Consider the following 15,792-nt stretch of genomic DNA (forward strand, 5'->3'; position numbering starts at 1 on the left):
TAACATCTCCATCATTATTGAGTCTGATCCTACAGATTGTCTTATCGCTTGACGACGAGTCCCCTTTTTTTTTGCTGCTTCTTTCCTTCCTTACTTGCATGTTTTATGTGTGTGTTATAATGTTTTGTTGACTGCCATACACTGTGTGTAGAAGAACAGTGCAGACTGAGTAAATAGAATTTACACCTGGAAATGGGCAGGACTGTTTAGTGTGGGGACTGAGCCATTATATCAGATGAGCTGGGTTTGGGTATTGTTTCTGTTTTTACCCTCGGTGCACACCAGGCTTCAAGTTCTTCCAGCAATAGGCTGCTGTTACCTTGTGCTTGGTGTGGAGCCTGGGATACCAGTGGGTTTTTTTGTTTTTTTCCAGTGTTTCTATTCCACCTTTAGCTTTGAGTAGTTCCTATGTGCCTTTGCCAAAGAAGGGATCTTTCTCTGCACTCCTTCCCCTCCCTCAATGGTAGACTACTATTGCTTGTTCCTTGGTGCTGTGCTCCTGGTGAGCTGAGGGGGGGTTCTTGGGCCTCCTGCCTCATCCTCAGTCTTAAACAGGACATTACTGGGCCTCAGAGGTAGGGCCTTTTCAGCATTCCCACACACCCCCTCCCTCGCCAGCAGTCAAACCCTGCCTTGTATCTGTGGTGGCTCTCGGGAAGAAGAGAATTTCCTGCCCCTCCCTCGGGGGAAGCAGACCTCTGCTTTGCATTGGTGCAGGATCTGGGGGCTCAAGGCAACCAGGGGCTGATGGCTTTTGCCTCTGCTTTTCCCTTGGAAACAGTGGATCTGCCTGGTTACTTTGGCAGGAAGGAGAGAGTCTCCCGCTCCCTCCACAGAGGCAAACAGATTTTGCTTCTACCCCTCCAGTGGCTCTGGGAGCAAGAGGGTTTGCTGCTCCTCCCACAGCCACTTGAGGCTTTTACCTCTTTTGGGAGGAAGGTCCAGGAAGCGGTCAGTGTTTCACACCTGTCCCCCAATAGCCGTGGGGGCGTCCTGTATGAGTGCCACCCAGGGGGACTCTTTGCAGTCAAATGCTCTACACTGAGCTCTGCCCCGCCCAGGGGGACTCTTTGGGCTCCTTCCCTATCCCAGTCATTCTTGTGGGCCCTGGGTGGAGGTCTGCACAGAGCTGCTTGCAGGTGAGTGTGCCTGTTGTGCCTGGGGCCCCTGCTCATTCTAGACTGAGAGGCTAGCCCATGCTCGACCTCTTAGCTCCTTTCTTCTGCCTTGCTTTTTTGGTGGCCCCCTCTTCCTCTCATGCTCTATTAAAGATGAAACACTTTGTGCGGCCTGACTCTCCTCAGAGGGGCTTCTTACTTTTTAGAGTTAAATTCTCTTGGTTGTCTTGACACTTCAGCCTTCTGAAGGGTTGAAGAAGAGTTTTGAGCTTCTTGTTCAGATAGAAGCAGCATTCTCTTACTGCCTTCTACAAACCGAAAAGAAGCTTTTAAATCCCAGTCCCTCTCAAGGACTTTCATTTCCAGGATCTTGTTTACACCTCACTGATGAGGATACAGTGAAGTGGTTGTATCCCCTTCCTAGAACCCACCAATCAAAAAGGGGAGTCCAGAGAAACCAAATGTGCTTCGTGCAGAGTGATCAGTACCAAGTGTTTCCCCCTGTGCAGAGTCACTTGTGCCACGGTTTCCTGCTCGATGAGTGTGTGTGGACCCTCACATGAGCATTGCACCCCTAAGATACCGGGGGCGTCCAAGCAGCTGTAAAGCCCTTCTCTTTTTACGGCTTTACCTCATCAAGTGTCTCCCTGCAAAGAGGCCCCCGTGTTTTCATGTGCTTCATCTCATCTGTCCTCACGCATTTGTGTGATACAGGAACAGGTGGTGGCCTCTCCATCCTCCAAACCAAAAGAGACAGGAGTTCTGGAAGTGAAGTGCAGCCCCTGGGATCACATAGCCCAGCTGGTCCCGAACCCAGACTCTCTGACTCCAGCCCGACCCCCATGTAGGCTGAGCCACCCTGCTGCGTGCTAATTCTAAGGTCTCCTGGGCAAAAAAAAAAAAAAAAAAGCCTCCACAGTCATTTGTTCGGGGTTTAAGCTATTCATTCTGTGATTTGATCCTGAAACATAAGACAGTCTGGTTTTGTAGACGAAAAATAATATCCCAAACTGGATCATGTTGGTTAGGAAGAGTTTTGTTTGTAACAGGTTGGAAAGCGAGCCCCAGGCTGTGCCCCAGGCTGAGGGCCAGTGTCCTTTTGTCTCCCACAGCTCTCGTTGGCGCCTGCGGAGGGAACTACTCGGCTCTGACCTCCGTGGTGTATTCCCCTGACTTTCCAGACACCTACGCCACGGGGAGGGTCTGCTACTGGACCATCCGGGTTCCAGGAGCCTCCCACATCCACTTCAGCTTCACCTTGTTTGACATCAGGGACTCTGCAGACATGGTGGAGCTGCTGGACGGCTATACCCACCGCGTCCTGGTCCGTTTCAGTGGGAGAAACCGCCCGCCTCTGTCCTTTAACGTCTCTCTGGATTTTGTCATTTTGTATTTCTTCTCCGATCGCATCAATCAGGCCCAGGGATTTGCTGTCTTATACCAAGGTAACCCTTCTCAGCCTCCTGGGGGGCCCTCCAGGCTGCACCTCGGGCTTTGCTGGGCGCACTGTGGTGACCTGCGGGCCTCGGGCAGGTCTTGATGGGGCTGCAAGGCAGGAGCTACTGACTCAACTTGTGGATTTTCCCACCTCCCATTTCATACATTTACAGAAAAGAGGCGACGCCTGTCAGTTTCGCTACTTTAGTTGTTCTGATGACAGTTGTCATGGCACGGTTGAAAGAAGAACTAAAAGGAGGAGCTGAGACTGATAGAATTAGAAGGCTTTAAAAAGGTCATCTGGCCCATCCTCCTGCCTCCTGATATCTCTGTCAATCCCAAAAGACTAGTTTCTCATCTTTCTTCGAACCCTCCTAAGGGACACCTGGCTGGCCAGGTTGGAAGAGCGAGTGACTCTTCATCTCAGGCCATGTGTTAGAGCCGCACATTAGGTGTAGAGCTTACATTAAAAAAAGAAACTTTAAAGAAGAAAACAAACAACAACAACAAAAACCCCAATATACCTTAAAAAAAAACCAACTGTCCTAAGATGGAGCCCCACTCTCTGCCCCTGTGATGTGCACACACATGTGCCAGGCACATCTCTCCGCCAGCACATGAGAAACAGGGGCATCTGAGACCTGGTCCTTGTCCCGGATGCCGAGGGCCCCGGGAAGAATTCAGTCAGCGTGTGCTACAGGAAGTCAGAGAGAGGAGGCCTTCCCGTAGGTGGGAGGGACAGTCTCGAGACCAGGTGGGATTTGGGTCAATAGATAGGAAGTAAGGAGGCATTCTGGGCAGAGGGCACCATAACAAAAGGCACAAGGAAAGCAAGCAAGCAGGCTCAGGTGTCCTCAAAGAGACCAGTCAAATGGTTAAAAGTTGACAGCCCCTTCTTCTGGCACTTTCTGGGCCAGAGCCTGACAGGTTCTGCTTTGGGGCCAGTGGGGTCAGTGGAGAAAACTGCACGCAGAAATGAATCAAAAAAACACCCTCTCTTCCTAGCCAGTGCGTCCTCCTCCGAAGTTCTCTGTTGTCTCCATCAGCTCTCCCCCCTCTTAATTTCTTTGATCTTCCAGCCGTCAAGGAAGAGACGCCTCAGGAGAGGTCCACTGCCAACCAGACGCTGGCCGAGGTGATCACAGAGCAGGCCAACCTCAGCGTCAGCGCAGCCCGGTCCTCTAAAGTCCTCTACGTCATCACCACCAGCCCCAGCCACCCACCCCAGACCGTACCAGGTAGCAGTTTCCAGACACCAGAAAAGGGGGTGGAAGCCACGGGGCTTGAGGGCAGTGTTCTTGGCAGTTAGAGAAGGAACTCTCTTCCCAGGCAGGTTGTGGGTACTGGCTCTGTGACTGTCCTGGCCTTTGAGGGACATTTTCTCATTAGCTTGTTTCCTCAGTCCTTAGGAGAAAGTGCTCACCTCCAAAGATCCAGCACGTGTGCCTTTTGCAAGTTGTGATTAATCAGCCAAGCCAGTGTTTTCCCACTTTGAGGATGTCTTTCTAGAGCTCCCAAGGTGCAGCTCCCTAAATTCACTGGCATATACAAGAGCTTCATTCATTCATTCATTCATTCATTCAAAAGACATGTAAGTGCTTCAGGGGTGTCAAGTACTATTGTAGGCACCGGACTATAGAATGAACCAAACAAACAATATCCCTGCCCTCCTGTGGCTTATAAGTGGTAAGAGAAAGACAAGAAGCAAAATAACAGGTCACATAGTGACGAGCTAGAAGAAAAGTCATGCAGGAGAGGGATAGAGAGGGCGTAATGGTCTGTGGTTGAAGCTGGCTAACTTAGCTGCATACTTCCATATTCTCTTTTCTGCCTGGGAAGACCTAGCCTAGGGGTTTTACCCTGCAGGACCCACCCTAGGAGAGTCCTTCCAATGCGTGCTCTGCGTTGCTTGTTTTTATATCCTGGTAGGATTTCACAGGTCACACGTCTCATTCCTCAGATAAGGAAACTGAGGCCCAAAGAGTTTATGTAACTCATCTGTGATTGCACAGTGATTCCAGTGGTAAAGACATCATATATACCACTCCTTCCACCTCCCAAGTGGAATGGACTTTGGACCACCCTGCCTGCTTCTCTCCAAGAGGGAGCTCTAGAGCAAGGCGAGGTGGTCAGAAGGCCTGGGGCTCCTTGCCCGCCCAGCTCTCAGCTGCGTTTGGTGGCTGCCCCCACCTGCAGGGGGCTCCTCAGCCAGACCTGCGTCTCTGAGCTGCCAGTGGTGACTTGGGGCTTCCAACAGACCTCCTTCTGAAAATGGAGCTCCAAGAGGTCCAAGAAACCCTGTCTTTTGTACTTGCAGGATGGACAGTGTATGGCCTGGCAACTCTCCTCATCCTTACAGTCACAGCCATTGTAGCAAAGATACTTCTGCACGTCACATTCAAGTGAGTATGAAAGCTGCCCAGTCTCACAAGGGAAAGACTCAGAACTCCTTTTCTACTGTGCTTCATTTGTCTGGATACAACTGTCGTATCAGAACATGAGGCCCAAGCCCTTAGTCCTAGGCAACATGAGGCAGTACGCATTCCTCATTCTCTGTAGAGTGAAATGTACAACTGGACAAATCTCACCAAGGTTTGAGGGATTGTGTTTGCTTCTGGCTCACAGATATGATTTCAAGGAGGATTGAAACAGTGTAGGCTTAAAAAACAACCATTTCCAATTTTTGATTTGTGCTGGCCCCTTAAAGAGATCTTCATGTTAGAAAGATTTCTAAGACACTACCATGCCTATTTCCTAATGCCTTCTAGAAATTGGGAAACATTCTTAGGAAGAGGATCCTAACATTTTATTAGCTATTGCTTAATAATTATTTAAAAACAATTAAGAAGCTTCATCCTTCAATTCTGACTGATATGGAAAAATGATATTTCCTTCCCTTACTTTGCCACTCGGGTTTAACAGTTCTGTCTTCCAGGAAAAGAGGCAGTTATTTATGCTCTTAATGTTTGTGTACTTCCAGTGCTCGCTTTGGCAGCACATATACTAAAATGTTTGTGTACTTCCAGAGAAAAGCTCTGATCTTTTCGAGACCCCTACTCTGTCTTTCCTATGGCTCCCAGTCCAGGCTCTCTCCGCTCCTTTTTGCCCCCAGTTTTATTGAGCTATAATTGATAGACAGGCTCTCTGTATTTCAAAGCCTTTCCTGAACACCGGTGTCTTATAAATCCACCATTTTCCTGACCTTCTCGCTTGCCCTCTGCCACAGAATTTTTAATACGTGAAATGCTGGCTCTGCCACTGCTTTGTGAAGGCTGTCCTTGCAGGCCTCTCTACACTGCACTTTACATTTTTCAGTGGAAACAGTGTCTTTTTTTAGTGTTTACTGAGCTCATCCTCGAGCTTCAGTGTATATACCTACATATTGAAGTCACAATTCACACGGCCTGGGAAAGCCTCTTAGATACAGCAAGAGAGCTGGAGGCTTTCTGTAGGGCCCAGCACCTCACCGCATACCAGGGCCCCACAGCGCATGTCTGACTCCCATGTGACATTGGGGTCCCTCCGCAGCTTCCCTGCCAAGCAGCCCCGGGGTGGGAGGCCTGCCATGGGGGGACAGGGGCACATGTTGGTAGTAAGGCAGGAGAGACTTTGGCTTTATCTTGTTTTAATCAGAGGGGCTTCCAGGTAAATATCATTTAAAGAAAGAGTTCTTCTCTAAAAAAAAATTTGAAAACTCCTCATCTTTCAGTCCAGCCCCTTGCAGATTTGAGTAACTCTTCCAGTTAGAAAGCTCTTTGTTATACTGAACTGGAAGCTGTGCCGCCTTGTTCCCATCCCACGGACACATTTCATTCCCACAATGCCCTTCAGACCTCCAGGGGCAGCTGTTAGGCCTTTCCCAAGGCCTCGCCTCACTGAATGCCCCATTTCATAGGTACAGGTATCTCAGGAGACAGAAGGTTGTTTTGGGATCTTTGTTGCACCCGACTTGAAATATTAAGTTGTTTTTGCTCAACAGATCCCATCGCGTTCCTGCTTCAGGGGACCTTAGGGATTGTCATCAACCAGGGACGTCGGGGGAAATCTGGAGCATTTTTTATAAGCCCTCTACTTCAATTTCCATCTTTAAGAAGAAACTCAAGGGTCAGAGTCAACCAGATGACCGTAATCCTCTTGTGAGTGACTAAAAGCTGCCCCCTCCGAGCCCAGGACATGAGGTCCCTCCGAGCTTGAGGCCACTGGGGGGACCCGTGGTTTCCTCTGACTGACTCTCCCTGCCTCTCTCTCGGCCTCTCTGGCAGCCTCTGCAGGAGTGCCATCCTACGGGCTGGAAAGGGACATCCTGCTGCGGGGGCAGGCCTAGCCTGGACTCCCCCCTGCTTCATCACTGCACTTAGGAGAGAGACCCAAAGTCCCAGGGTCTGGGCCCTCCCTGTGCTTCTCTCTCTCTCTCTCTCTCTCTCTCTCTCTCTCTCTCTCTCTCTCATCTAGAATGGGGGTGTCAGGACAGAGGGCCTGAGATGGCAGAGATGGTTGTGTCTGGCACTGGGCTCAGGTACCTTCTAGATGACTGTAGGGTGGTGGGTAGGTATACTATATGCTGAGTCTTCCCTTGCTTATTTTCTGTTTTGTCCACACAGATCACTTTCTCCCATTCTTTATAGTTTTAAACAGGGATGCTTCTGAGGTTCTCTTGGGGGTTGGCCTTGTCCTATATTCCTGGACATTAGCACCCCAAAGCATAAAGAGGGCCCCTGCTTTGTGCTGACTCTGGGGCTTTGCTCTCTGGGTGCTAGATGAGGATGGGCCTCCTCCAACCCGGGAGAGCCTGGGAATTGACCCCCCCCATCACATCAAGCCTGCCCCCTGCCACAACCGGGCTTCTTTCTATAGCTTCTTTCCATAACTTGGTGATCGCAGAGCAAGCCTGCAGAGTGGTCGTATAAAACATGCATTCATTTATTCACACAACAGACTTTCCAGAAAGCTTTTATAGGTGCTCAGTGACTCCTCGTTATGTGGGATCGCCTGGCCTTGCCCCTGTGCAGCCGTGGTCCTGTGGAACCTGAGCCGGGCCCCCGAGATTCTCTGACTCTCCGTTCAGAACAGGGAGTATAAATGTTGTGGCTTAGCCTTAGGCAGCTTTGGGTGAGACACAGGCACCAGCAGTCCCTCCTGCAGGCAGAGCTCATTTTAAAAGATGAAAAACCACCCCGCGGCCTGTGCGCTCTGCGGCCCCCTCTGCCCCTTAGTTAAGGGGACAGAGTGCTGTCTGGAACGGCTCAGAGGGCCCTGGTCCCTAGCCCCACACTGCCCTGCACTTCAGACAGGGAAGAGAGTCGCAGAGAGTGGCATGAGGACTGAGAGGGGGGCTTTGGGAACTGGAGACCCTCGACGACAGGCCTCCCAAGATGGAGAGGTGCAGCTGCAGTGGTTGCTGGTCGGGAGGAAGAGCCATCTCCAGCTTAGAAGTCCCTGCCATCCGAAAGTAGGCTTTGTCAACAGCAGCTGAGAAGAGCAGCCTGGGCCTCCGAAGGCCAGTCCTGGGCCTTTGTCAGAGCACGACTCTCCCAGAGGCAACCGGGCCTCGGGCCTTGGGCCTCTGGCCTCACAGGTTCCCTCTTTGGAGCACTTTGCCTACCTTCCCGAAATCCCTCAGCAACCGCCTGCTGTGGCCTTTCCTGGGGTCCTGCCATGCTGATGACCTGTGTGCGCCTGGCTGCTCCCAGAAACGCAGAGGACCATGTGGGGCCAGCGGGGAGGGGTCTGCAGGGAGAGGTGACACCCGGCATCCAGGGGAGATGCTGCACGCTGGCCAGCAGAGGGGCACAGGAGCACAGGAGTGGGGAGATGGGGCAGTGTGTCCACGGGAGGGCAGGGCGCTGCCCCAGCTACCGTGTGAGGCCTGCTGCGGGCACAGAGCTGCTCGGTGCTGCCTTCACGCTTTGATCTGGAAAGGCTGATTACCCCGGAGCAGCTGTCCACAGGCCCCTGGGTCTGGAGACACAGGCCTGTCCCACGCGACTGGAAATACACTGACATGTGCTGTCTCCCCTCGAAGCTATTCCTGGCTGTTGTGGAATCTCCTCTGAACCAAGTGTCAGGTGTGTGCAGTCACAAAGGGCCCTGTGCCCTGAATAGATCCACTCACAGCACACAGGGAATGCGGAATTTAGCCCCGGGAGGGGGTCGCCTGGCCGAGGGGCAATTGTTCAGTCACCTAGCGCTTCCTGTGGCCATTGGCCTTCGGGGCATCCCATGGGTCCACCTGCCCACCCTGCTCACCTCACACAGCCAGGGTGTTGTCTGAGTCTGCAGCTGGAGCAGCCCATTCTGAGACCCAGGAAGTGCTGGTGACGCCCCAGTGCCCTCCTTCCTGCTGGCCCTGGCACAGCCCAGTGCCACCAGGATCAACTTACTGGCCAGGGTGCGGCCTCAGGAAACCCAAACTGGCCTCCGGACAGCGCTGGGGGAGAGGCCATAAATTGTCCCAGGCCCAACCTCCATAAACACCTGGCCTCTGGTCGGAACCTGTCAGCAGCACCCCACAGAGGGTCCCCTGTGGCTAAGTAAACACCTGAGGAATAATAGTCCCAGAGGAGGTGAGGTGTGCTCCCAGGAGCACCGTAGGAGGCCTGCACTTGGTCTTTTAAGAAACCACTTTAGAGAGAAGTAAGGATTGGAGGGGCTGGAAAGCATGTCCCCGAGAAAGGACGTCACGGATCACATAGCAGATTAGGAAAGAAGAAGGGGAGGGACTTTGGGGGCCGCTGTGGCCTGCCACTTTGAAAGCATCCTGCCCAAAGCCTTTGCCCTGAGGTGACAGAGGGAACCGAGGCTGTGAGTGGTGCCTCTGGGCCTGAGTGCCCTCCTCACCCCTTCTCTGCAGGATCTAGTCCCTGCTTTCTCAGCACTGGGCCGCCAGGGAAGGGAGGGCTGCGGGCAGCTGATCTTGTTGCCTCCATGGTAAATGCCTGCAGCCAGCTGGGAACGTGGTCTTAGCTGCGTTTCACAGTGTGCTTGGCCCCTCTGGAAGCACATGGCGCCCCGTGTTCCTCCCCGAGTGCCTAATCACTTGCAGAACAGAGAAGGTGTAGGCATGAAGCCCGGGTGTCCTCCACATCCCCCTCCCTTGTCAGAACAGGGTTGAGGCCCCTCTCTGGCTGTGAGTGAGGTAACCAGGCTGCTATAACTTCTGAAGTGTGGGCTCTGGCTCAAGATTCCAATCAGCCAGAAACCCACAAAGATCAAAGCACTAGCAAGGACAGCTGTTCTGGCCCTCAGGCCAAAGCGGTGCAGCCCCACCCACTCGCCCCATTGTCAGCCCAGGAGCTGGCCTGACACCAGTGGGGCACATAGGCCATCACCAAGCCCCATGCGTCCTGGGCACTTAATCTTCACGAGCACTTAGCAGTGGATGGCCTCCGAGATCCTGTCTCCCTTGTCTGATGAGGCCATCCCGCGTCTCCCACAGAGCCCGGCCCGCTCCCCACCCCATAGCCCAGTCAGCTGCCACCTTCTTGGGTTTTGGATCTCCTGTTTGATGTTTGAGGTCTGCTTTTGTTACTACCTTGGGAACTTTTAACCTTTTGATTGTTTCCTCTGGTGTCTTTGTTTACCTTCCTCACTGTTCTACCTCCTGGCCAGGTCTCTCAGCCTAGCTGCCCTGGCATGGGGTATTTCTCAAAACTTCCAGCTGCAGCTGCCTCCCCCCTCAGGTGGGACAGCTCAGGGGTGACGATGGGGCCTCAGCCCACTGCATGCAGACCCCAGGGAAGCCCATCACACAGGCTTCTGTGTTGCCAAGTCAGACATACTCAACAAGGCAGAAGTGGGGTGTGGAGGAAAGTCTGAGGTAAATCTTCAGAAAGGATGTGTCTTCGGGAGCACATAGTGGGGGACCCTTCCCTTCCTGCACAGGGAGCTGCCGTCTTGGGGTGCACGCAGCATCAAGACCTGCCCACATCCAGACTCACCTTCCCGCAGGGATCTTGACTTTGGATGACAAGGCTTTATTTGTAAATATGCTCTTAATATGCAACTTTGAGAATAAAATAGAAACATCATGTATTTTAAAATATAAGATGAAGTGTGACGCACTGTATACAATTTAATATATATTTTTAGGATTTTGTTATTTAAGAAAATGGTTAATGTAATGGTACTTAACTTTTACAAAAGAGAGAAAAATGTTATTTTTACTGTCTGGAGAAAATAAATATTCTCACTGTTGTAGAAACAGCGACGGGCCTTAGCATGTCGTTTTTATGGGGGCGCTCGCAACGAGGGGGTGTCGCGTGCTGGCAGACTATGCGCTCTTCTGAAGTCCCTGCAAATGCCAGGCCTCACTGTTTGCTCAGTTTTTCCTGTTAGTGCCCCCAGCTTTCCTCAGGTCGCCTCACAGCTTTGACCCACGGTGGATCTTCAGCAGCAGGTCAGATCTGAGCCCTTGGAATTCCAAGTGAACACCTTGGAACCTGGGGCGGGTCATGGGAAGAGGAAAGGGCTTTGTGCTCAGAAAGACCTAGGTTTGAGTTGAGCTTGAGTGGGTCAGCCCACTTCTCAGCCGCAGCTTCCCCTCCTGTAAAATGGCATTGTGTCTATGCCTCAAAAGGTTATGAGGATTAGGTGAGAAACGTATCTAAAGTGCTTGCGTCATTATTATCCCAGGTGGATTTCTTCTTGCCGTTCAGGGCAGCCCGTTCTTCCCCACCCCCTCCTTGGCTCCTGCCAGGTGCCGCACACACCCTAACAACCATCTGGTGGGTACCGTCGCCCCTGTCTCGCCGATGAGGAGACAGGCTCAGAGGGGAGCTGGAAGTAGTAGTTGGGAGCACAGACCTGGAGCCGGCCTGCTGGGACTCAGCTCCCACTATTCATTCGCCGAGGCCAGGGAGTGTAAAACAGGCAGCCTTTGAAGGGTTTTGGTGGAGGAGTGACATCAGATTCCCAGTTTAGAACGATTTCCTACTTGAGTTAGGAAAAACAGTTGGAGTGCGGTAAGGCCAAGGGGGAGGAGGCGAATCAGGAGGCCGGGAGATGCACAGGTCCAGCGAGAGATGCAGAGGGCCTGGCTGTGGAGGGAGGGGAGGCCCCAAGTGAGAGCACACCACAGCCATTGGCCAGGGCCTTGGGCTCACACCCCAGCCCCACCACTTACCATATGACCTTGAGCGAGTGACCCAGCCCTGTGCCTACTTTCTCATCTGTCAGCCGGGGACAATTACTGTATGTACCTCATAGAATTGGGATGAGGTACCTGTAGTATATTTTCAGAAAACGGCAGCTGTTCTTTGTTCTAGAATGAAGGGGCGGGGGGGTGGGGGGGCTGGTTAAGAACAAAGATGATGCCCAAGGATTCTGACTGGGGGCTGAGGGGAGAAGAGAAGGTTCAGTTTTTGAGGTAAAGATTGTGGATGGCACCAGTTGTGAGAGAAAACATGCTGAGTTCTGTCTGTCGAGTGAGGGCCCTGTGGGACACCAAGGCAGCCTGAGACCCACAGAGGGTCAGGCCCAGGGAGCAAAGTCCATGGAAACGTGGGCACAGATGACATCCTGGGGTGTGTGTGAGGCCATTCTGGAAGGCTGCTGAGGACAGTACCTCGGGACACACTCAGGCAGGTGAGGAGGAGCATGAGCCAGTCCTGGGGTCAGTGGCAGCCCCAGACGCCAGGCTTCTAACCTGAGTGGTGCAGGCACACACTCACACTGCCAGTTCTAGGAGCCCCAGTTCCAAATGCTCAGGAGGTGATTTGCCAGGTAAGGCCCCTGCCCCAGCCAGTCATGGCTAGGAGGAGAGGAGGCACAGGCCAGTCCAACACAAGAACATCACACAGACGTGTCTCTCAAAACATGCCTGGATCACTTGCCTCGGAATCCCTGATGTGCTTGTTCAAAATTCAGAGAGACGCGGACACTGGGCCCCACCCGAGACCTGCTGAGTCAGAATCCCTGGGAAGCTTCCTGAATGATGCCAGTGCTCACTGAAGTTTGACAGCCATTTTAATCTGAGAAGCTGGGTCAGTAGTCACCTCCTCCTTTGGGAAGCGAACTGCCCACACACAGACAGCTGTGCAAGTTCCAGTGGCTGCCTCCTTTGCCACAGGCAGCATATTGGTTATTCAAGTGCAAAGTCTATCGCTCAGGACAGAGAGGGGCAGGGGATGCAAGGCACGGCCCAGCAGGTATTCCAGATCCTTCTCCAGAAGGCACATTACCCCGACACGGAGCCCGAGCCCTCCTTTCCTGCCGTCCCCCCCACCCCCCGCTGGTGTGGGCCTGCACCGCCAGCAGCCAGCCTGGACACTGCCACGGCTGTCACAATCCGAGGTCTCCAGAAAGGCCAGCTTCACTTGAGTGTTTATCTTCTCTCTGTTCCTGGAAGCTCTTTCCTGAAGGAAAATATTTTTGATGGCGGGTGGCAAACAAATGGGGTGGCCTTGCTGGTGAATTTCTTAGAGACCGATCAGCCTGTGCCACAAAAATGGAGGCAGCCGGAGTGTGCAACTGTCCTGCCTAGAGCAGGACCATCCGAGTGGGCTTTGGGGACAAGCGACCGGGCCCTCATCCCGTCGTTCTTCTGAACCTGAGAGACATGGACACTGGATGACCCGCCCACCGGGAGCCAGCACCAGGGCGGCACCAGGGCGGCATCAGCCTCCTCCTTTGTCAGGCAATCAAAGGCCTTTCTTCCTGCGGAGACGAAATGGGCTGGACAAGAGTGACCTTGTCTCCCAGCTTGGAAGTCACATGATCGTCTCCTCTCCCCACTGGGCTGTGTGTGCCTGAAACTGCAGACAGTCTCTGGGACTCAGAACTGGGAAGCTTTTGTTCCTCTGTGGCAGGGTCGGGTCCCCATGGGGGATTGTTTGTGCTTGGCTGAAAGGGACACTTTGGGGATAGAATATTTCAACCTCAAGAAGCAGCAACATTTGCTTGTAGCTGGAAATCCTCATTTCTGGTCTCCAGCTGTTGTCTGGAGCCACCAGGCCCCAGCAGAATGGAACTCTGCCTGGCAACGGGGGGCAGGCGGCACCAGGCTGGGCTGGCTGGGGACCAGCCCGTGTCCAGGAGGCCCGTCTCCAGGACAGCCCGGCAGGCAGCAAGGATGCCGGTGGCCCTCCTCCCGAAGGCGGTCACCAGGTTCCGGAATCAACCTGCTAGTGGTGGAAGCCTGGGCCAGGGAAGGGCTCCACAGAGAAGCATTTTAGGAGGAAAGCAGATGCAAGCTTCATGTCCAGAGTAACTCCTCAGGGGAAAATCAGAAAGGACTGAAACAGCCAAGGCTTTTGCAACTGAGGAGCTTCAGATTTCACGAATTTCACTCTTAGGAATGTTTACCATTGTACCCGTTCAAATGAGGCCACCAAACTTTTAAAAACTTAATAGGGGTCTGCTACTCTGCACATTGGTGGCGTGAATCCATCCAATGAACATGCCTTAGCTGCCAGCACCAAACATAAACTCGGATCAAGAGCACTCAAGGGGTATTTCATCCTCCTATTTGGCCCAATATGGGGCAGCTTTTTGATGGGTCTGGGGTAGGGAAAGAGCTTTTCAAGGTGCAATGATAAGAATAATGATGATGGGGCGCCTGGGTGGCTCAGTCGTTAAGCGTCTGCCTTCGGCTCAGGTCATGGTCTCAGGGTCCTGGGATCGAGTCCCACATCGGGCACCTTGCTCTGCAGGAGGCCTGCTTCTCCCTCTCCCACTCCCCCTGCTTGTGTTCCTGCTCTCGCTGTCTCTCTCTCTGTCAAATAAATAAATAAAATCTTTAAAAAAAAAAAAAAAAGAATAATGATGATGGTGATGATCATAATAATAATAGCCAGACACTGTGCCTAGCACTTGGCAGACAAGACGGAATTCATCTTTGGGACAACCCAGCCTGTGAACCAGAAGGGGCTCAACCCAGTGGATGGCAGAGCCAGGACTCAGCCCACGTCTGCTGGCTCCGAAGCCAGGGCACCTTACTCCTGGTGGCACCACACACCTCTTCCACCCAGGCAGGGGCATGGGCTCTGAGGGAGGCCCCACGGCCCCCAAGTATCTCCCCATCGTGAGTGTCACCTCCAGACAGCCCAAGGACAGTACAGATCAGTTTGTCTGGAGTGGGGAAGGCAGCAGACCTACACTTCTTTACCTTTTTGAGGACACAGACCCCTTTGAGAATCAGATGAATGTTATCAAGCCCCTTCTCCCCGCCAAAGACCTGCACCTACAAAAAATCTGCATAGAAATTCTGGAGATTCCAGGGACACCCCCCCTCCCACCCTGAGAAACCCTTCCATGGACTTTAGGTTTAGAATTTCTCCCTTAAGCCATAAGCAAGGTTACCTAAAAGTTAAAATTAGACCAAAAAAGGACAGACAACAAGAGTAATAATATAACCATGGATACGCTTTCCTGATCACTTACTAAGTGTCCAGCAACTTTTTCTGCTAAATAATCACTACTTTAGGCTTTGCAGGCCACAGGGGCTCTGGACTCTGACACAACTACTCAACTCTGCACTGGTTAGGAGGCATCTGCTTGCCAGAAGCACCGCCCATCTGCTGGGACCCTCAAGGATCCCATCAAGGCCCAGCCTGGAGCCGTCCACACAGTTCCGAGAGGGGTGGGGGATCGGTGGGAGGGTGGGGAAGGGTCACCGAGGCCCACAAGTAAGCAGCCTTGTGTTCTGATAAAACCTAATTTATGGACACGAAACTTGCATTATATATAACTTTCACATGTCACCAAATACTCTTCTTTTAATTTTCCCCCCCAAATTAAAAAACATAAAAGCCAGTCTTAGCTTGGGGGCCCTACAAAACAGGTGGCGAGCCCACAGGCTGTAATTTGCTGCTCCCTGCACTATGCTGAGCGCTCTTCATGCATCTGATTTCATGCTCACGACTGTATGGATTAGGCACTGTTATTGCCCACCTTTGTCACATGAGGCCACTTGAGGCTCAGGGAGGTTAAATAGCTCCCTTTTTTTTTTTTTAAAGATTTTATTTATTTATCTGACAGATAGAGAGACAGTGAGAGGGAACACAAGCAGGGGGAGTGGGAGAGGGAGAAGCAGGCTTCCCGCTGAGCAGGGAGCCCGATGCGGGGCTCGATCCCAGGACTCTGGGATCATGACCTGAGCCGAAGGCAGACGCTTAACGACTGAGCCACCCAGGCACCCTAAATAGCTCCTTGAAGAAGCACAGGAGTTAGGACTTGAACCCACCCCCAAAACTACTTGCTTGCCGGAGACGGCTGAGTTTAAATGGTGGAGAAAAGGAAG

At 52.5% G+C, this 15,792-nt stretch overlaps 1 protein-coding gene across 4 annotated transcripts in view; it reads left to right on the forward strand.

The window, feature by feature from the left end:
- KREMEN1 (kringle containing transmembrane protein 1) overlaps window positions 1-10,757 on the forward strand; it is a 67,258-nt gene extending 56,501 nt beyond the window's left edge. For 2 of the 4 annotated variants that reach the window (XM_073886863.1, XM_073886865.1), the window contains exons 6-9: window positions 2,231-2,563; window positions 3,635-3,796; window positions 4,873-4,957; window positions 6,535-10,757. In XM_073886863.1, coding sequence (XP_073742964.1) covers window positions 2,231-2,563; window positions 3,635-3,796; window positions 4,873-4,957; window positions 6,535-6,703 — 749 coding nt within the window. In that variant the 3' untranslated portion in view covers window positions 6,704-10,757. Of the gene's footprint in view, window positions 1-2,230; window positions 2,564-3,634; window positions 3,797-3,957; window positions 4,147-4,872; window positions 4,958-6,534 lie in introns of those variants that run through there. The other 2 variants (XR_012376439.1, XM_073886864.1) reach the window with 2 other exon arrangements.
- The last annotated feature ends 5,035 nt before the right edge of the window (window positions 10,758-15,792 follow it).

This window comes from Callorhinus ursinus, unplaced genomic scaffold (genome assembly GCF_003265705.2).
Source record: "Callorhinus ursinus isolate GAN/ISIS: 27379988/994484 unplaced genomic scaffold, GSC_fseal_2.0 scaffold72, whole genome shotgun sequence".
Classification (NCBI taxonomy): Eukaryota; Metazoa; Chordata; class Mammalia; order Carnivora; family Otariidae; genus Callorhinus; species Callorhinus ursinus.